The sequence below is a fragment of the Puma concolor genome, chromosome B1 (genome assembly GCF_028749965.1).
Source record: "Puma concolor isolate L17-30 chromosome B1, mPumCon1.1.hap2, whole genome shotgun sequence".
NCBI lineage: Eukaryota > Metazoa > Chordata > Mammalia > Carnivora > Felidae > Puma > Puma concolor.
Window position 1 is genome coordinate 200,941,072 of NC_141670.1, and position 22,323 is coordinate 200,963,394.

Genomic DNA, 22,323 nt, shown 5'->3' on the forward strand with positions numbered 1-22,323 from the left:
CACAGTCTGGTGAAAAGTCAGGCAATAAGAATGAGTGCTGTCGGCACTGATTTGTAGAGCAGTGCACAGTGAGCAGATGCGAACTCTCCCAGCCGCCCTGTGCAGTTAGGCTCAGTTCTTAGCCCATCTGCAGAGAGGGAAGCCGAGGCCTAAAGACGCTAACTCCCCCAGCCAAGGCCTCATGGCCCGTAAGCTACAGGGATTCTCCCTGGGAGGCAGTGTGGCTCTGGGGTGTGCCGTCTGTGCTCCAGACGAGCTGTGAGTCAGCCTGCGATAAGGTCTATAGACCTTTGTGGGCCTGTAAAGGGATTTGAGAATAGCCTTGCCCAGGTACAGGTGGAAAACTGGGCTTCTTGAAACTGACAAGCACTCTATAAAATGTTGTAAAATGGGTATAATAGTATCTACCCTGCCTGAGTCCCGTGACTTACATAAAGAGACACGGTCAGCTAGTGGGAGAAGCTCAAGTTCTAGAATCGGAGACCTGACCTGTTGGGCAAAATAATCTCTTCGGGCCTCTCTGGCCATCACTTGGTGATTTGGGAAAGTTACTCCATTTGTGCCTCAGTTTCCTCATATTTAGAATAAAGATAACAGTAGTACATTTACTTCAGTGGGTTACTATGAAAATATGTAAGTTAATAAACGTAGAGATAAGAAGGATCCCGCCACTTGGTAAGCACTAGGTGTGTTGGCTGCTAAACACCACCAGTACCGTCTGCTACCACTACCTCCGCTCTCCGCCACCTCTCTCTCGCCACCACTGTCACCACCTCCTCCATCAGCATTATCATCACCACCACCATCACCACCACCACCTCTACCATCATTACCACCATGACCACCGCCTCTTCCACCACCGCCATCACCTTCTCCATCATCACCACCTCTTCCACCACTACCGCCATCACCACCACCACCACCACTGCCTCTTCCACCGGCACCATCATCTTTTCCACCATCACCACCTCTTCCACTACTACCACCGTCACCTCCATCACCACCACCATCACCGCTACCACCTCCATCACCACCACCATCACCCTCACCATCATCATCACCATCTCCACCACCACCACCACCGCCATGGTCACCATCTCCACCACCGCCATCATCACCACCATCATCATCATCACTACCACCACCTTCACTATCACCACGACCACCACCACCACCACCACCATCATCATCGTCATCACCACCACCACCTTCACTACCACCACCACCGCCATCATCACCACCATCATCATCATCACTACCACCACCTTCACTATCACCACGACCACCACCACCACCACCACCATCATCATCGTCATCACCACCACCACCTTCACTACCACCACCACCGCCATCATCACCACCTCTCCCATCATTACCACCTCGCCACCATCACTACCTTCTCCACCACCTCTTCCACCACCGCCACCATCATGACCACTACCACCTCCATCACCACCATCACCACCTCTTCCACCACTATCCCCACCATCACCACTGCCATCAACCATCACCACCACCGCCATCACCCTCACCGTCATCATCACCATCTCCACCACCGCCATTGTCACCATCTCCACCACCGCCATCATCACCACCATCATCATCATCACTACCACCACCTTCACTATCACCACGACCACCACCACCACCACCACCATCATCATCGTCATCACCACCACCACCTTCACTACCACCACCACCGCCATCATCACCACCTCTCCCATCATTACCACCTCGCCACCATCACTACCTTCTCCACCACCTCTTCCACCACCGCCACCACCATGACCACTACCACCTCCATCACCACCATCACCACCTCTTCCACCACTATCCCCACCATCACCACCGCCATCAACCATCACCACCACCGCCATCACCCTCACCGTCATCATCACCATCTCCACCACCACCACCACCGCCATTGTCACCATCTCCACCACCGCCATCATCACCACCATCATCATCATCACTACCACCACCTTCACTATCACCACGACCACCACCACCACCACCACCATCATCATCGTCATCACCACCACCACCTTCACTACCACCACCACTGCCATCATCACCACCTCTCCCATCATTACCACCTCGCCACCATCACTACCTTCTCCACCACCTCTTCCACCACCACCACCACCTTCACTACCACCACCACCGCCATCATCACCACCATCATCATCATCACTACCACCACCTTCACTATCACCACGACCACCACCACCACCACCACCATCATCATCGTCATCACCACCACCACCTTCACTATCACCACCACCGCCATCATCACCACCACCATCATCATCGTCATCACCACCACCACCTTCACTACCACCACCACCGCCATCATCACCACCTCTCCCATCATTACCACCTCGCCACCATCACTACCTTCTCCACCACCTCTTCCACCACCATGACCACTACCACCTCCATCACCACCATCACCACCTCTTCCACCACTATCCCCACCATCACCACCGCCATCAACCATCACCACCACCGCCATCACCACCTCGATCGCCACTACCACTTCCATCACCACCACCACCACCCCATCATCACCCTCATCACCACCACCACCACCACCACCACCTTCACTGTCACCACCATCACCACCACCTTCATCGTCTGTTTTCCCTTCTATGAAATCTGCCTCCCAGCCATGCCTTCTGGATTAAACGATACAGGCCATGTCAAAGCATCAGCGATTGGTGCAGAAAGCTTGGGGTAGTGTTGTGGCTGCAGCACTGTTCTTATCAGGGCACGGCAGAGGGGGGGCCCTGACCCATCTCCCTCGAGGGAGACAGCCCTCTCGCTGACCAGGGTGCTCCTCCCGCAGAGAAGACAGACCTCTCACAGCTGCCATTGTTCCTTCACAGGCATCGCCCTCAGCGCGCTCCCCATGTACCTGAACGAGATCTCGCCCAAGGCGATCCGTGGCTCTCTGGGGCAGGTGACTGCCATCTTCATCTGCGTTGGTGTGTTCGTGGGGCAGCTGCTGGGCCTGCCTGAGCTGCTGGGAAAGGTAAGTGCGGCTCGCCGGCCAACCGTGTCTGTTGTCATTTGATGCCACCCTCTCAGCTCCCCACATCCCTTCCGGGACCAGGGGTGGTTGGAGGTGAGCCCTTCCTCCAATGGCTTGTCCATGGCGTCCCTGAGCACGCAGGCCTCTCACTCACCACTGGAGGACAGTTATCGAGTTCCTTCGACTGCGTTTGATTTTTTGTTTTTTTCCAGAACATGAAGTATACATAACAAATGCAAACCTTAACAGAATGTTCAGATCCACCCACCCAATAACTGTTGTCAGCAGCTAATTTGTATTCATTTAGGTGTTTTTCTTTGCTTCTACAAACTCATATAAACATATAGTTGTTGTTGTTTTTGTTTTAATGGAACCATGCCACACGCATCGTTCTGCAACTTGGCTGTTTTCACTTACTGTATTTGGGGCATCTTTCCAAGATGTTTTGCTCTGCTCTACCTCACTCTGTCTTTCCTACATAAACATGTTAGTTGCAGTCTTCTGTTTTGGGAAGCAGGAGGGCCTGACTTTGAATCCCAGTTCAACAGCTGATTTGCCTTCTGGCCTTGGCAGGAAGGAAAGCCTTGCCCCGGGTTGGGGCAGGGGGAGGGTGATAAGGGAGGGGAGGACCTACAGAGACCAGAGAGAGGCCTGGAGGCTGTGGCTCTCTCTCCGGGTAGAGAGGAAGGGGGATGACCTGCTGTCGGAGCGTCCCACCGCCGGGATGAGGAGGGAGAGCGTGGCCTCCCCGCAGACAGCGGAAGGTTGGGGGGTGGGTCGGGAGGAGTTGAATCTCGGGGTGATGGGGGTGGTGCCTGCCGCCTGCCACGGTCTGGCGCTTGAGCGGAGCACAGCTGACCAGCCCCGTGAGCGGCGCCCCTGCTCCAGCGATAGGAGTGCTCGTGACAATGCGCACGTCTGGTGCGCTCGTTGTTTGTGCCCTCCCGAGACTCACGGCTGCTCTGTGGGCGGCTCCCCTCTGCAGCTGTGGACGTGGAAGCAGAGAGAGGTGAGGTCAGACCTGACTCGTGGCTCAAACCGGAACCTGGGTCTGTCTGCTTCCAGACCCATGTATGGGGCGTGTCTCACACAGCTAAGAAGGGACACGCTGGGTCCTGTGGGAGCGGGAGCAAGATCCCGACACTGATTCTCACGTATGCGTTCTTTCCGTGCATCAAGCAGTTCTCTGACACCAGCCGGGTGTCCTGTGAATCCACGCAATTCTGACACCATCTACCTGGACGCAGTGTCAGACCCCACAGGGTCAGGGCTCAGTCCCACGAGGCTGTCCCCACTTCAGAGGCCAGTTGCAAGTCTAGGTTGTCCCCTGTGCTTCCGACCGACTGGCCATAAATCAGTGGTTCCTACGACCTTCTCCTTGAGTTGGGTTAATTTGCTAGAACAGCTCACATAACACAGGGACCCATCGACCCACGAGATGACGGGTTTCTCACAAAAGGGTAGAACTCAGAACAGCCAGAGAAAGGAGACACGCAGGGAAAGGCTGGGGGGAGGGGAGGGCATGGAGTTTCCCTGCCCCCTCTGGGACGTCACTCTCCCAGAATCTGTGTTCGCCCACCTGAAGCTCTTGGAACCCCATCCTTTGGGGGGTTTGTGGAGGCTTCCTTACAAAGGAATGATAGATTAGATCATTGGCCATTGGCGACTGAACTCAGTCTCTGTCCTGTCCCCTCCCTGGAAGTTCCAGGTCACTTGGTTTTCTCCACGGATACCCAGCCCCCATCCTCAGGTGCCTTCCAAAGTCACTTCATTAACATAAATGCGGGTGTGGCTTAAAGAGCTTTGTTATGATTATTGAGACACCTTTATTACTCTCATCTCTTAGGAAATCCCAAGGGTTTTGGGAGCTCTGTGCTAGAAGTGGGCCGGAGACAATATATGTTTCTTTTTTTAAATCACAATAAGACAGTAAGAGCTTAGGCTGGGAGAATACCAGCCCCTTTATGCCCTACCCTTAATAAGCCGAGGGCCAGCCCCTGCCTCATTCAGGGAAGGTTTTGTAAGCTGAGGATTATGATAAGATTATGGGAGCTGGATGGCATTTATCCCTTAAAAATGTTTTTGGGGGCACCTGTGTGGCTCAGTTGGTTAAGCATCTGACTTCAGCTCAGGTCATGAGCTCGCAGTTCACGAGTCCGAGCCCTGCGTCAAGCTCTGTGCTGACAGCTCAGAGCCTGGATGGAGCCTGCTTCGGATTCTGTGTCTTCCTCTCTCTCTGCCTGTCCCCTGCTCGTGCTCTGTCTCTCTCTCTCAAAAATAAATAAAAACATTGGGGCGCCTGGGTGGCGCAGTCGGTTAAGCGTCCGACTTCAGCCAGGTCACGATCTCGCAGTCCGGGAGTTCGAGCCCCGCGTCAGGCTCTGGGCTGATGGCTCAGAGCCTGGAGCCTGTTTCTGATTCTGTGTCTCCCTCTCTCTCTGCCCCTCCCCCGTTCATGCTCTGTCTCTCTCTGTCCCAAAAATAAATAAACATTGAAAAAAAAATTTTTTTTTAAAAAAATAAAAAAAATAAATAAATAAAAACATTAAGAAAATGTTTTTGAATGTTTGCTAACACTTTTTATTGTGCTAAAATATACATAAGGTTGACCATTTGCAGCATTTTGACGTCTACATTTCCATAGCATCGTACGTGACTTTTTATACTTCACCTGATGGAGGTCACTTCTGAAGCATCTACTTCCGATCTTTTATTATCAACCCTTTGGGGTTATTATGGCCGCGATTTTTTTCTCTTTTGCAAAAACAGAAATAACGCACACTTAATATTTGTGGTTGCCACACTCATGGTGATTTCTAGAATTAGTGCAAGCAGGTGGGAAACAATCTCCTTACCAAAGTGAGATCCCACATTAGAGAGGCTCTTTTGCTTTTTGTTTTCAAAATATTTTAAAATTCTGAAAGTCAACGTTATGTGTGTGGCAAAAATAAAAACATTATAACAATCACAGCCTCTGTTCTTTACATGTAAAAATGTATTTATTTATTTTTTAATGTTTATTTATTTTTGAGACAGAGAGAGACAGAACATGAGTGAGGGAGGGGCAGAGAGAGAGGGAGACACAGGCAGCAGGCTCCAGGCTCTGAGCTGTCAGCACAGAGCCCGACACGGGGCTTGAACTCGTGAGCCGTGAGATCATGACCTGAGCCAAAGTCAGACACTCAACCGACTGAGCCACCCAGGCGCCCCATAAAAACATATTGTAAAGTCAACAGAGAGACCTGTTGTCCTCCCAGAGTGAAAAAGTAAATAAGCATCTGCTTCAGTAGAGGCTAAGTTTTTCTCTTTCAGGGGGAATTCCAATTCCTCATTGGACTCCTCTCTTGTAAATCAGTGTCCGGTCCTTTCTGCCACCAGGCTGGGGTCCTGTCTCAGCTCAGGTTGCTGTCAAATACCAGAGGCTGGGCGGCTTGAGAGCAAGAGAACTCTTCTGCATGTCGCTGTCCAGTTCTCCGAGCACCATTTGCTAAAGAGACTGTCTTTTTTCCATTGGATGCTCTTTCCTGCTTTGTCAACAATTAGTGGGCCGTGCGTTTGTGGGTCCAATTCTGGGTTCTCTATTCCGTACCATTGGTCTACGTGTCTGTTTTTGTGCCAATTACCATGCTGTCTTGATGATTACAGCTCTGTAGTACAGGCTAAAGTCTGGGATTGTGATGCCTCCCGCTTTGGTTTTTTTCTTCAATATTACTTTGGCTATTTGGGGTCTTTTGTGGTTCCATAAAAATTTTAGGATTGTTTGTTCTAGCTTTGAGAAGAATGGCGGTACAATTTTGATTGGGTTTGTGTTGAACGTGTAGATTGCTTTGGGTGGTATTGACATTTTAACAATATTTATTCTTCCAATCCATGAGCATGGAATGTTTTTCCATTTCTTTGTGTCTTCTTCAATTTCCTTCATAAGCTTTCTACAGTTTTCAGTGTACAGATCTTTTACATCTTTGGTTAGGTTTATTCCTAGGTATTCTATGGTTCTTGGTGCAACTGTAAATGGGATCAGTTTCTTTATTTGTCTTTCTGTTGCTTCATTATTTGTGTATAAAAATGCAGCTGATTTCTGTGCATTGATTTTGTACCCTGCGACTTTGCTGAATTCATGTATCAGTTCTAGGAGTCTTTTGGTGGAATCTTTCAGGTTTTCCAAGTAGAGTATCATGTTGTCTGTGAAAAGTGAAAGTTTCATTTCTTCTTTGCCAGTTTTGATGCCCTTTATTTCATTTTGTTGTCTGATTGCTGATGCTAGGACTTCCAACACTGTTAACTAGACCACTTTCTTAAACTGCACACAAAAATAAACTCAAAATGTATGAAAGACCTAAATGTGAGACAGAAAACCATCAAAAACCTAGAGGAGAAAGCAGGCAACAGCCTCTTTGACCTCAGCCACAGCAATTTCTTACTCAACACATCTCCAAAGGCAAGGAAATTAAAAGCAAAAATGAGCTTTTGGGACCTCATCAAGATAAAAAGCTTCTGCACTGCAAAGGAAGCAATCAGTAAAACTAAAAGGCAACCAATGGAATGGGAGAAGATATTTGCAAATGACATATCAGATAAAGGACTAGTATTCAAAATCTATAAAGAACTTACCAAACTCCATACCCAAAAAACAATCCAGTGAAGAAATGGGCAGAAAACATGAATAGACACTTCTCTAAAGAAGACATCCAGATGGCCAACAGACACATGAAAAAATGCTCAATGTCACTCATCATCAGGTAAATGCAAATCAAAGCCACCCTGAGATACCACCTCACACCGGTCAGAGTGGCTAAAATGAAAAAATCAGGAAACTATAGATGCTGGCGAGGATGTGGAGAAACGGGAACCCTCTTGCACTGTTGGGAATGCAAACTGGTGCAGCCGCTCTGGAAAACAGTGTGGAGGTTCCTAAAAAAATTAAAAATAGATCTACCCTATGACCCAGCAATAGCACCACTAGGTATTTACCCAAGGGATCCAGGAGTGCTGATGCATAGGGGCACTTGTACCCCAGTGTTTCTAGCAGTGCTTTCAACAATAGCCAAATTATGGAAAGAGCCTAAGTATCCATCAACTGACGAATGGATAAAGATGTAGTTTATATGTATACAATGGAATACTACTTGGCAATGAGAAAGTATGAAATCATGCCATTTGCAGCAACATGGATGGTACTGGAAGGTATTATGCTAAGTGAAATAAGTCAGTCAGAGAAAGACAGATATCATAGGTCTTCACTCATATGTGGAACTTGAGAAACTTACCAGGAGACCATGGGAGAAGGGAAGGGGGAAAAATAGCTATAAACAGAGAGGGAGGGAGGCAAACCACAAGAGACTCTTAAATACAGAGAACAAACTGAGGGTTGGGGGGGAGCAGGACAGAGGGGAAAATGGGTGATGGGCATTGAGGAGGGCACTTGTTGGGATGAGCACTGGGTGTTGTATGTAAGCCAATTTGACAATAAATTATATTAAAAAAAAAAAAAAAGAAGAACGAGAGAACTGAGTCCTTGCAGTTCTGGAGGCAGGAAGCCTGGGATCAGGATGTCAGCGCGAGCAGGTTCTGGTGAGTGCCCACTTCCTGCCTCGTGGACGGCCGCCTTCTCTCTGTGTGGTCAAATGGGGAGACAGATCCTCTTTCTCGTACAGGGCTCCACCCTCATGACCTGATCACCTCCCAGAGGCTCCATTCCTAACATCATTGCCTCGAGGTGAAGTTTCAACATGTGATTTTTTTGGGGGGACACCAACATTCCATCCATAGCAGGCCCTTTGGTCTTTCGTGAACCTCTGTCTTCTCCTGTCATTTGCTCACTCCTTTACCCGTCCAGCACACTCTGGAACACTGAGCTGGATGCTGGAGCTACAGCTTTGGGCACATCCACAAGCTGGGTATATTCTGCACCTTTATGACGACCACGGTCCGCATGGACTGTGTGACCCTGGAAAGGTCCCACCTCCACGAGCCAAGGGCCCCCTTGGTGGCAGGCATGCTTGCAGGTCCTCGAGCTCCACTCCAGCACGCCTTCCTCTGGGGAGCCCCTCTGACAAACAGTGACACTGTGCAGCACGTCCCCAGAACAGACACCCTGCGCACGTCCCCGTCCCATGCTTTATTTCTGTTGGCTTCAGCTTCTTTTCCATCCAGTAGATCCTGTCTTACAGACGTGTGCGTGCACAAAATCCAGAGGTTTGCAAGTTTATTCACTCATCCAGAAAGTGTTTTAGACAGCTGTTCTGTACCACGTGTTGGACTGGTTCCTGGTAGCCGTGCACAGAGGTCAGACTAGTCCTTGCCCTTGGGGAGTTCACAGGAAAGACAGGTAACCGAAGATGACCAGCACGATGGGGGAAAGGTAGGACACTATCCTAGAGCGGGTGCCAGGAATGGTTGGTTGTCCTGTGAGAAGTGACATTTAAACTCATGCCTTGAGGGTTGGTAGGATTTACCCAGGCCAGGAGGGTGGGGGCAGACAGGGGAGAGTGTTTCAGGCAGAGGACACAGTATAAGTGAAGGCCCTGTCATTTGTCTAGAGGCAAAACCCCAGGGGCACTAGGGCACTGAGAGGGAGATGGGTGGGGGCATGGAAAGGCAAGCGGGGGCCACACACTGTGAGTACAGTGAAGGGCAGGCAAGATGAGGGGCTTCAGTAGCCCTGTGATGGCTGGGGGGACATGGCTTGTTCAGTGAGAGCAGCTGCTACTGTTTCCGTGGCAGATACTGGGCTGCAGGTGATCGGTTTTCTGATTTTCAAGAGAAGTTAGAATCCAGATCTTCATGTCAAATTTCTTGATTTTTTTAAAAAAAGTTTTACTGATTTATTTTGAGAGAGAGAGAGAGCAGGGGAGGGGCACAGAGAGAGGGAGAGAGAGAGAATCCCAAGCAGTTTTTGCACTGCCAGTGCAGAGCCAGACGTGGGGCTCAATCTCACGAACTGTCGTATCATAACCTGAGCAGAAAGCAAGAGTTGGATGCTTAATGGACTGAGCCACCCAGGTACCCCTACTTTTTGATTTTTAAATATTGGAAACCAGTTGACCTTGAAAAAAACCCTCTCATTTGTGGTCTGGATCCTGCCTCGTGGGCCGCTTTTCACACATGAGGACCGTGGGCACCTGTGGAGGCTTCTCTTCATTCAGGAGCACTGAGCCATCATCCACCAGTGGCAGTAGGACAAGATGTACACTTAAAAGAAAGACTTGGGCTGCCACGTGGAGAGCATATTGGATCCCAGCCAAACCCGGAGAGACTGCGCTGGTCCGGTGGGGAGACAGGAGCTTGGTTTCGAGTAGTGGCGGGGGACAAGTGGACACGCTCGATGGGGAATGGCGGCGTGCCTTGTTAGAAGTGGGAGGAGTCAGGATATCTCCTGGTGTGTGGCAGGTCAGCCAGGTAAAGTGGGGCACCAGATGCTGAGATAGGGAGCCCCGGAGGAGAAGCAGCTTCACAGATGCAGCTTCAAAGATGACAAGGTCACTGAAAGGAACCGTCCAAATCACAGAGCAACTTGAAGGTGGAGCTGACTTGAGGCCCCGGGTACGTGGATTCCCAGGCAGGTGCTCCCTCAGCAACAGGTGCGCAGGCCCGCCTTCTGGCCCCGAGCCAGCTGAGCAGGTATGCCATTGGTGCCCAGGGACTGTCTTTTCCCATCAGATTGGATTTTTCCAGCATCTTGGACCTGGCCACAGGCTGTTAACTCGGTGAATGCCTTATTTTCAAATCCACGCTCCAGGAAGATGGATATTGGGCTTCTGGTACAGGAAGGAATGTCAGGTCAGAACTTTTCATTCATCTCAGTGGGGATTGGTGGTATTCTGGCTACATGAGACACACAGTTATTTCACTGAGTGTCAGAATCTCATTTTCTCTGTGTTCATCCTGTTTCTCAGTTACCTTCAAAGACAGGGACAACTCAGCTTGTGAAAAGGAAAAAAAAAAAGTAAGAAGGGAAGGACTGCATTTACATGCAAACAATTGCTTTGAAATGCAGAGGTTGGAGGGAGTAGTGGGAGGGCTTTTAGCACAGTCGCCCGAAGGCCAGATGGGGAAGTGAATGTGGGAATTAACACTTGTGCTGCGAATTTAATCAAACACACATTGTAAAACATGTGGGAGTTGAACATTTATGTGACATTTTATGCTTCCAAAGGATATTTTGCAAACATATTAATTAGCTATTTCTCCTGCAGTGAGGAAGAAGAAAGGAACTTCCATGAAAATTGTAGGCAGAAGTGGGAGAAGACAGGGGAACAACTTGGGGCCGTAAATGCTAGGTTTCGACCACCTGGGGAACATCCGTGGTGGGTGAGCTACCAGGCCAGGGAAGACCTGTGCCAGTTCAGGGCTCATCATTGTTCTACTGGGGACACACTTCTCCCACGACTGACATCCATTGTGTTCTTTTGTAGAAATATTGTGGGCTCAGCTCAGAAAATTTGAAAAACAGAAAGAAGGAAGTAAAGCCACTTGAAATTCGGCCATGTTAGGGGAGGATGGTACTTTTAGTATTTTGGTCCGTTCCCTTCTATGTTTCTATGTATCTGTTACACGGTCGAGATTACCGTGCCTAGCTTTATGTTCTGCTTTTAAAGAATCACTTACTACCATATCAGGTTCATTTCTCTGGATCACTAAAGATTCTTTACAAGCACATTCGTAAAGTGTAAATAAACGTTTCATTAGCATCATCGGGTTCCATCACAAAGGGTATAGGAAGCCATTGTCCGGTATTGAACACGTTTGCCTTTTGAATTTTCACTGTGAATAATATTGAAACAAACAGCTCTTTCATATATCTTTTTTCCCTTGTAAAAAAGTTTTTATTTAAATTCCAGTTAGTTAGCCTACACCGTAATATTAGTTTCGGGTGTGCAACATAGTGATTCAACACCTCTGTACAACACCACGACGGGTGCGCTCCTTAACACCCCCCCCCGCCCCCACATAAATCTTTTAAGTCTTTTCTGTTAACTTATGTGCTTGAGTTTTATGACCGTGATGCATCCATACCCATTGTATATAATGTGAAAGAATTTGGAAAATGAAAACATTAAAGCTTCTATACTTTACCATTTCTGGATAAACATTCTAATTTTTAATTTTTCTTTCCATTAGTTTTAATCATATAATCTTGCCCCCACACACGCATTTAGTTCATTACATGTGTATATCTTTTTATATGCTGATTATTTTGCAACATTATGTGGAGAAGAAGTCATGGGAATTATTTGGCATGATAATGTTAATAATTGTACAGTATTTTGTTTTATGAGTTATGATCATCTGTTTTATTGTTCTTTTATTTTCTGGACATCTGGATTGTTCTGGTGTTTATTTTTAATTTTTTTTTTTCAACGTTTATTTATTTTTGGGACAGAGAGAGACAGAGCATGAACGGGCGAGGGGCAGAGAGAGAGGGAGACACAGAATCGGAAACAGGCTCCAGGCTCTGAGCCATCAGCCCAGAGCCCGACGCAGGGCTCGAACTCACAGACCGCGAGATCGTGACCTGGCTGAAGTCGGACGCTTAACCGACTGCGCCACCCAGGCGCCCCTGTTCTGGTGTTTATTAAAGAAACACTGCAGTTTGAAAACTTGAGATGAACAGTCCTCTGCATAAATCATTATTCAGCTCTCTAATTATTTATGTGGGTTAGTGCCCCAGAAATGGAAACAGTAGGTCAAAGAATATAAATTTATTTAAGGCTTTCATGCATATTATCAAATCTTTCCCCTGAGGGGCTGGCTCCATTTTCTTTCCCACCAGCAGTGTTCAAGAGCATACCTGTCCCTGTACCTTTGTCATCCACAAGCATTTAAATAACTCTGGTATTTTATAGGAGAAATAATATAGCATCACATTATAGTATGATTTTGTGTTTATTAGTGAGATTAGATATTTCATAAGTGCATGAGTTTCCTGTTGGTGCCATAAGAAATCACCACAACAGAGGCTCAGATGTGTTCTCTCATATTCCCGGAGGCCGAAATTCCAAACCAGTTTCATCGGGCCAAAATCAAGGTGTCAGAAGGTCTGTGTTCCTCCAGGGGCCCTAGAGGAGACTCTGTCCCCTGCCTCTTCCAGCTGTGTGGCTGTCTGCACTCCAAGCTCTCTGTGGTCACATTTCTTCCTGGGTCTTCCAGGGTCAAATTTCCCTGTGTCTCCCTCTTATAAGGATTGCACTTAGGGCCCACCCAAGTGTTCCAGGATAATCTTCCCATCTGGAGATCCTTAACTACAAAATTATTTTTTTGCCACATAACTTACTTCCAGTTTCTGGGATTAGACTGTGGATACCTTTTAGGAGGTCCTTGCTGAGCCTACCACAATAAGCTGGTTTTCAAATGTTTCTTCTGTAAATGGTCTATATAGTCACGCATCTTCCTTACGCGGCCACTGGGATGTTAAGGATTCTGCTAGTAACTTTTACAATCCCTTTTGCTATTAGGAATATTAACAATATCCTTTATGACATTTCCTTTTTACATTTAATTTCCTTTTTATTTTTAATGTGTGGATTATAAAATATTTTTATGTATCAAAGGCTTTCTTCTCCTCTGACATTTCTTCTACTTTTTCTTTAAGTTTGTTTATTTATTTTGAGAGAGAGAGAGAGAGAGCGCAAGCACACACACGCAGGGGAGGGGCAGAGAGAAAGGGAGAGAGAGAGAATCCCAAGCAGTTTCCACACTGTGGAGCCTGGTGCAGGGCTCGATCTCATGAACCGTGAGATCATGACCTGAGCCAAAATCAAGAGTCGGATGCTTAACCAACTGAGACACCCAGGCGCCCCTCTTCCACTTGTTTTTAGCTTAGAAATTTCTTCCCCTCTCAGAAATACAATGAGTATTCATCCGTATTTATTTGTGGGTTGTTTTATGGGAACAGTTTTTACATTTAATTCTTTTTTTTTTTTTTTTTTTTTTATTTATTTATTTATTTTTTAATTTTTTTATTTTTGGGACAGAGAGAGACAGAGCATGAACGGGGGAGGGGCAGAGAGAGAGGGAGACACAGAATCAGAAACAGGCTCCAGGCTCTGAGCCATCAGCCCAGAGCCCGACGCGGGGCTCGAACTCACGGACCGCGAGATCGTGACCTGGCTGAAGTCGGACGCTTAACCGACTGCGCCACCCAGGCGCCCCTACATTTAATTCTTAAAATCTTTTGAGTTATTCCAGAACATGGCGTAAAGCATTTAAATGTAGCATTTCCCCATCTCTCTTCCCACTCTTCCTCAACTACTCACTAATTCAGACCACCTTTCCCCTACTGATTTTTGGGGTTGCCTTACCCACACGTTCCATTTGTGATACACCTGAGTTTCTGCTTCTGGACTGTCCACTTTGTTCCTCTTGAATTTCTGTGGTGAGGGCCCACCCCTGCTTTTTTCATTATTGTCACTTGAGTGTATATTTCATACTGCCGTCACCAGTCTTCGTTTTCAAAACTGTGTCAGAAACATTCCCTCGTGTGTTCCTCCGTGGGAACTCTCAACCTTTCCTCCTTTCCCAGCACAAACAAAAATGTCACTGGAATCGAACTTTTGATTGGAATTGTGTTAAACCGATTCGTGAATTTGGACTCAGTCGAGACTGTTTTCCCTAATTTATTACTTCCGCTGAGAAGCGTGCCTCCCTCTGCATTTAGGTTTTCTTTCTACCACTCAGTTGTTTTTGTTGCTGTTGCATTCCTAAGAACTAGAAACGGTAATTTTCTTATTAATTGCTTAGGTATTTTGTAGCAGGTTGCTGCTACTGGAGGTTTTCCCATTATGGTTTCTAACTAGTTGTTAAAGTATGGGAAAGCTCCTGATTGTGTGTGGTAATCTGGAAGTCTCTGCTGCTTGCTCATAGTTTCTGTTTCTTTGTTTGCTTACCTAGACAATTCAGATGGACGTTTATTGATAGCATCTGCAGCGAATGCCAGTTTGGCCCCTTCTTTTCTAACAGTGACGCTTCTTATGTCTTTACTGACCTCCATGTCTTCTTGCATTGGCCAGGATATGTCAACGGTGTTGACTGGAGGAGGCATTTTTGTTTTTCCTGATTTATTGGGAACACCTGTTGTGTTTCACTACTGGGTATATTTATTTTTATTAATTTGAAATGGATATTATTTATCCTCATTAGGAATTATCTGTCCCATCTTGGTTTTTATAGATGATCAGCAATGCACAAAATATCTCCTGATTTCTATTAAGCTATTGATGCTTTTGTGTTACCAGACAGTCAATTATCAGATGTGTTATAACATTAGAATGGCTTATTTTAAACCATCCCTGCATACATTCCTGGGTTACGTCTTCCTTGGTTGTTGTGGAATATTTTTACATGTTGTTAAATTTGATTCACTCATATCTTGTTTAGTGTTTGTATACTTACGTCAATAGATGAAATCTTTCTGGAGCTTTTAATGTTGAACCCATATTTTTTTTTTTTATCTCTTTTCACCTTTCACTCTTTCTAGAGCAGATTCTGTAACATCAGTTGGTATCAAAAGAACTTCCTAGTAAAACAGTCTCGACCTAGTCTTGTCGGGAAGAAATTCTTTGAAGAAACTTTATCAGTTTCTTCTTTAATAATCTAATCTATTTTTTCTTGGGTCAATTTTGTTAATTTCTGCCTTTTCAATAAAGTTATGTATGTCATTGACACTTTTAAATATGTCTGCAGATATGTATACAACTCTAAGTTTTAATGTCCTCTATGTCTATATATCTTCTCACTTGATCTAATTGGATTTATTGGACTTTGCTGTCTTTTTTAAAACAAAACTTCCAACTCGTTGCCTCTAATTTTGTTATTTGAAAGACTAAACTCTGTTATTGATTTTACTGCTTTCCAGTTTTATAAATTTCTGCTTTTTTATTATTATTTATACATTTTTTCCTTTGAACAGAGATTTGCCAACATACCTGAGATTGTAATATGCCACTTTCTCAATGTGATTGTTTTCTAAATAAGTTGTCATTTTAATTTCATATTCAGAACAATTACTTAGAACAGTGTTATGAATTCTACCTCAGGTAGATGTGACTTTGTTATTGTCACTCATTGCCAGTTGTGTTTTGTTGCATAAAGAGAAAGCAACCCGTTATGTCTCTTTTGGCGAACAAATTGCGGTTATTCTGAGGTCGGTTTGTGATCAGCCTGGATAAATGCTGCACGTTTGCATAAGTACATAGCTCATTCTTACACCGTTATACCATGCACACCTGGCATTATGAAATGATCATGATTTCATCACAGTAATTATCGCTGATCTACAAAATACAAAGAAAGGATCTCATGGCAAAAAAATTCCCCATGAGATTAAGAAAGGGGTGAAAAATGTGATTCTGTAATAGAATGAGCTCCAGAGAGAAGGTCACGGAACAGCTCCAGCTGCCGTGTGGGGTGGTGCAGGGCGGTGTAGGGAGGGCAGTGCCGTGTGGAGCCGTGCGGTGCGGGGTGGGCAGGGCGGTGCAGTGGGCGTACGTGTTGTGGTCCCAGCACCACCACCCAAGCACTGAGGGACTTTGAGTAGGTTACTACACCTCTCTTAGCCTGTTTCCTCACCTCTTCAATGAGGTTACAATGGCACCTGTTTCACGGGCCTTTGTAAGATTGGGAGAAGGACATACATGCCAGGCCCTCGGAACGGTGCGTGCAGCTGGTGCTAAGTTGATGTCAGCCAACATCTCATTTAAATCACGGAGCGGCACTTGGAAATATGTATTACTACTTTCTGTTTTACAGATTATAAACTCGGGCTCAGATAGGTTTAGTAATCACCCAGCGACTGCAGCAAGGAAGCAGTGGGGCCTAAGCTTCCTGGCGTGGAAGCCCGTGACCTCTGTGCAGTAGAACCAAAGTCCTGACTTGTTGACGGAGAGGGAAGGGGGGTGTCCCCAGAGCTTAGAGTCCTGCATAGGAAGCCAGACGGGGCGCAGTCCTCTTCCTCACCCCCGGGCGCCTGAAAGCACTTACTTTCTGAGAGCTTTTGATCTACAGCTCTCTCGGCTTCAAGCCCTGGAAGGAGAGAGCTTGATTTTTGTAAGACTGTAAGAAGAAACTCATTCGTCTGTGTTAAAGTGATTTCGAGCCCCAAACAGCCCCAACATTTTTATGCTTCAGTGACTTCGAAATCGCACCTCTCCTCTTTGAAATGAAGAATCTCATTTTGGGTGTGACCCAGATGCTTTCTGTAGCCAGAGAACACACTCAGCGGGGCTGGGAGCAGCTCCTGGATGGGTTTCCTTCGAAGGGAAACAGGAAACGAGAAAATTGGAGACTGTCACCTCTGCACGCTCACTTCAGAGCCGCTCACAGGCTGATGTCCGTGCTCCTTCAAATGACATTCAGAGACGCGAATCTTCTCTTTTAGATAATTCAGGCTTTTCAGATGGGGCAGTTCGAGTCCTGTTAGCTTCCGGACTCAGCTGTAATTCATAGCCTGCCTCTCGAAGTGTGGTCCCTGCCCAGACCAATGCCTTCTGAATCTGAAATTCTGGGGTTGCAGCTCAGCGATCTGTGTTTTAACCAGGCCTCCAGGTGCACCTGATGCCTGGTCAAGTGTGCGAACTCCTAGAAGAGTGATTCAGAGCCAGGACCCTGGGACCAACACGCAGGTTAGGATCTCAGCTCTTCTACTTACCGGCTGTGTGTCTTGGGGCAGGTTACTCACCCTCTCTGGGCTTCAGTATCTTTGTGAGTAAAATGAAGATAAAATGTGCACAACTCACAGAGTTGTGAGAATTTATCTTCTCAGGATGATTCAGCCTGGCATTTAGGAGTCAGTCCCTCGGTATCAGCTCTGTGTCGTTGTCCTGCGGGTGTGGGATGTGTGCTGGACAGTCTACATGCATCACCTCTTTGCCGTGGACCTTCAGGGTTGGTCGTTCTTACATCAGTCTTCCCCAGACAGTCCCCTCTCAGACACTCTCTTCGTCCCGTTTCAGAGTCCAGTGGTCCTTCCCCTGCTGGTCGTTCTCAGGCACCGAGGTCAGAGACCTCATCTTTGAACTATCCTGGGTCTGAACATGGTGTCAGTGACACTGAGATGCTCCCTAAGTGTGGAAGGAATGCACAAACCTTCCGTGACCTTAGAATGGTGAATACCCCAACCCATGAATTTTCTAACGCTTCCTCACCCCCATGAACACAAACAGACCCCCATGCCACCTGCTGAGAAATAAGTGTATGGGCAAGACTGAGACCACGGACTGCTCAGAGTACTGTGACCTTGGGCGAGTGACCTCTCCTGACCCCGAGCTCCTCATCACTGAGAAGAGGGGCTTGGACTGAAGTCGCCCCAAGGCTCCTGTCTGCTCGAGCTTCTGGTTTGACAGCTCCAGCGGCTCCAGCTGTGTGGTGATGCGTGTCCCCGGCCTGGGGCACCCGGGCCCCTCAGTCAGCTCAGCTGGCATCTCACTCTGCAGGCAAGGAAGGTTGGAGGAATACAGAGATACGTTAACAGTTCTTGAAGCCATGCCGTCTGGAATCTTAAAGAAAGTCTTTGAAGCTTGCCTGAACTTTGCTGTCCTGTCTTCAAGACAGCCCAGGGAAAGCGAATATTTGAGCTGCCCTCTGAGTGCGTGGCCTGGAGTGGGTGTTGCAAGGCAGAGAATCCCCAAGCCCGCGTGGGGAAAGGTGAGTGGCTCTGGAGATGGCTTGGCCAAGAGGCTCCTGCCCTGTGACTCTCCTGGCCCTGACCGCCAGTCTGGAGTTGCCGTGGGGCAAAGCCTTGAAGGTAGAGGCCGTTGGGCAAAGGTCAGGCCGAGAGCAAGGTCTGCACCTTCACACCTGGGCCCGGAGAGCCAAGAGCTGACATTTGGTGTGGGCCCCTCCACTCTCAGCTCGCTCCACGTGTTACTCTTGGAGTCTGTGCGGTGACCCTAGGAATCAGGCACCGTTGATATCCTCCCCATATCACAGGTGAGAACTGAGCCACAGCGTGAGATTAACGAATGTGTTTCAGGCTCACCCAGACAGCAGACAGCAGAGCTGGGTTTGAGCACAGGGTACTGGAATCCCCCCTGCTGTTGCCATTTCGGCCTTGGCCTTCCAGGCAGATCCCAACTCGACAGAAGCAGTTGCATCAAGGCGCTCCCAGTCCGTGGCCAGCTTGTCCTGAAGGACACAGATCAGAGACACATCTAGGAAATCACGCAGTAATAAATGCTCTGAAGCAGAACAAAGCCAGGAGGAGGGAGGGGGTGGCAACGCAGGCTGCTTTAGACAGGGTGGCCGGTAGGGGGAGGCCCCTGGCGCTGAGAGGAGCAGGAAGCAGGGGGAGTAGATGAGACAGATCTCTGGGAAGCAGGTCTTAGCCCTTCCCCAGAGATGTCTCTGCTGGAACCCTTTCCGAACCTGGCTTTTCCCCTCTCCCTGCTGCTCCTGCCTGTCTCCCTCCAAGTCTCAGTCTCATTCAGCCCCTTTCTCCCTTTCTCCCACTGATGCCTCCCAATTCAGGCCCTGCTCCTTCCTCCTCTGGACCACTGCAGGTGAGTCAAGTCTATAATCTCCTACATCCATAGTAATTCTGATCAACTCGTTCTGCTCAAATGAAACCAGTATTTATTTATTTATTTATTTATTTATTTATTTATTTTTATTTTTATTTTTTTTTCAACGTTTATTTATTTTTTTGGGACAGAGAGAGACAGAGCATGAACGGGGGAGGGGCAGAGAGAGAGGGAGACACAGAATCGGAAACAGGCTCCAGGCTCTGAGCCATCAGCCCAGAGCCTGACGCGGGGCTCGAACTCACAGACCGCGAGATCGTGACCTGGCTAAAGTCGGACGCTTAACCGACTGCGCCACCCAGGCGCCCCTTGAAACCAGTATTTATTGAGTGTCCACAGTGCATCAGACCCCCCAGAGGTAGTAAGGCAGGCAAAGTTCCTGCCTGCAAGGAGCTCACAGTGCTGGAGGGGCAGATGGAAGGGACAGCAGACAGTGAGGCCCATGGAGGGGGGATCCCAAGGATGAAAGGATCAGGGAGCAGCCCCAGCACAGTAGAGGAGGCCCAGGGAAGCCTTTAGGAGAAGGTGGTGTCCACCCTGAGGGTTAGGGGATGGCTAGGTAGCCAGGTGGGAGGGGAAACGCCACCCCAGGCCAAGCAAACAGCTGGTGCAAAAAACCAAAACAAGACAGAGAGAGAGCTAGGCATGTGAAAAAACCGACAGTGCCTCAACAAGAGTGCCAGGGAGGCCACAAGAGATAAGGGGGACGGGTCAGCCGGGGCCACGCTCACATTCCGCCCGCCCCCGCACGCTCCTGTCATTTCAGGCCTGCCCGCCACACCACCTTCTTCCGGCAGAGCTTGGGTGGGCTTGCGCCACGCCCCTCAGTGGGAGGGCACAGAGCATGGTGGAAAATGCTCTGACTTGGAATTCAGAAAGTTGTCTATTTCCTACCTCTGCCACTTTCTAGCTGTGTGCCTTGAACAAGTTCCTGCAGTTCTCTGAGTCCCAGTTTCTGCATCTGTAAAATGGGCACAATAGTGCATGCTCGATGGCATTGTGAAGTGCTTATCACTGTGTTCTGAAACACTTGCCACCTGGTGACGCAGTGGATCCCGTGTCCACCCGATGAAGCCCGTTTCCTCAGCCTGGCATTCAAGGCCCCCAAATTGGGGCCCCGTCTCCAATCCTAACGCATCTCATCTCTAGCAGCCTTCGACTATCCATGCTTTCCCGGATGCCCCTTCTGCTCTCCCACCGTCCTCCCTGCCTGGTACCATTTATTCTGTCTTACCTCTTTCAATCCACATCACTTAACCTCTAAGAAAGGCCCAACTCCAGCAGTCACAAACTCCAGAAAAGAAATATGATTTAACAGCCTTTCTGAAAATAGAAAGGAGAGGCTAAACACCACTTGAGCCTGGCCTGATGCTCCCAACAAAAGCTTTTCACTCGCTCTGTTGAATTCCCATAATAGCGTTTCCCGGGCCTTCGGTCTGATAGGGCAGCACTGGGACGTGCCCTTTCTCACTGCTTCCTTCCGAGTTCACATTGACTGTAATCTCTTGAGGGGCTGAGCCTCTCTCTTTTGGATTCACCTTTCTCTCCCTGCATTGCCTGGTGGGGAGTGGACGTCACTAATATTGTTGACTGACTGAAAAAGCATTTCATCGGGGAGACTAAGTAGCCTCTTCTATTAGCTTAACCTGATGAAGGGGACTAGCAGGGGCTAGTGACGGTGGGGATTGTCTTCCAGGCACAAGGGCCTATTCTGTTTCTTTGGTGCCAATCTGTGCAGTTTAATGGAGGCTGAGAGACCTGGTAGGTGCAGGGCCCAGGGGAGATGCAAACCCAGACACTGTGCTTCCATAATTAGATGAGGCAGATGTTGCTTCTGGCAGATTTCAAGTCCTACTATTGGAACAATAACACTCCTCTCATGTGTAACTTGACCTCTGAGCTTCTCAAACGGCCCTCACCGATAATAATTCCTCTCTACGCTTTGAACACTGTTAGCCTGGGCCCCTGCCCAGGAGAGCTTGGTGTGGAACATAACACACACACACACACACACACACACACACACACACACACACACACACAGAGCTATCTGTCAGGTCTGGGATGTGGCTCAGCACCTCCCCAAGACATTCATGTTGCTCAGGCCCAGGACAGTTAGGTTGTGTGGCTGAATCACAGCAAAGGACCCTGAGCATATAGACCAGGGATTCAGCACCCAGAATCTCAGTGGGGTGCACAAAACTCCAGAAAAACATCCCAAATAAAAATTACTTCTATCTCAACCTAATACTTAAAACAAATTTTTCATTGTTTTAGTCAGAACACTACATGGAAATTGTTTAAAAAGGAATCCAGTCCTACTAAAAAACCCATAGGGAGGAGCAGGGGTCCATTACTTTACCTGCTGAGTCTCTTACAGTTCCTTTAGCTGTTATTTAACAATTCCCACATATTTTAAAATAATTTAAGCTAGTTTCATATAATAAATCTATATGCATGTATATATAATCATAATCTAAATGTAAATCATTGGTTGTAACACTACTTCTGTCGTTCGTTTTAGACATTTTCATTGATATTCTATTGTAATACTTGAGGTCCAAGCATCCTCACACCACTCTCTCTCCCCTCCCCTTTCTCTGTTCTTCTAATACAGTTATAGCACAATCTTTTATTAATCACTAATTAATATTTATATTATTATTATGTACCCTGATCATTTTCCTTTTTCATGCAACTTTTTGTTTCTCCTGGAGTTAGTGATACCTTTGTTGTTATTTCTCACTTGCTTCATTTTCTTTGTACCTACAGTTG

General features: G+C 47.5%; 1 protein-coding gene across 9 annotated transcripts in view; it reads left to right on the forward strand.

Moving 5' to 3' along the window:
* Positions 1 to 22,323, forward strand: part of SLC2A9 (solute carrier family 2 member 9) — a 262,594-nt gene that overhangs the window by 97,603 nt on the left and 142,668 nt on the right. For all 9 annotated transcript variants that reach the window (XR_015250599.1, XR_015250598.1, XM_025921820.2 and 6 more), the window contains one exon: positions 2,889 to 3,034. Coding sequence is in view for 7 of the 9 variants with exons in the window: in XM_025921820.2 (XP_025777605.1) it covers positions 2,889 to 3,034 (146 nt within the window). In the remaining 2 variants the exon portion in view is untranslated. The remainder of the gene's footprint in view (positions 1 to 2,888; positions 3,035 to 22,323) is intronic.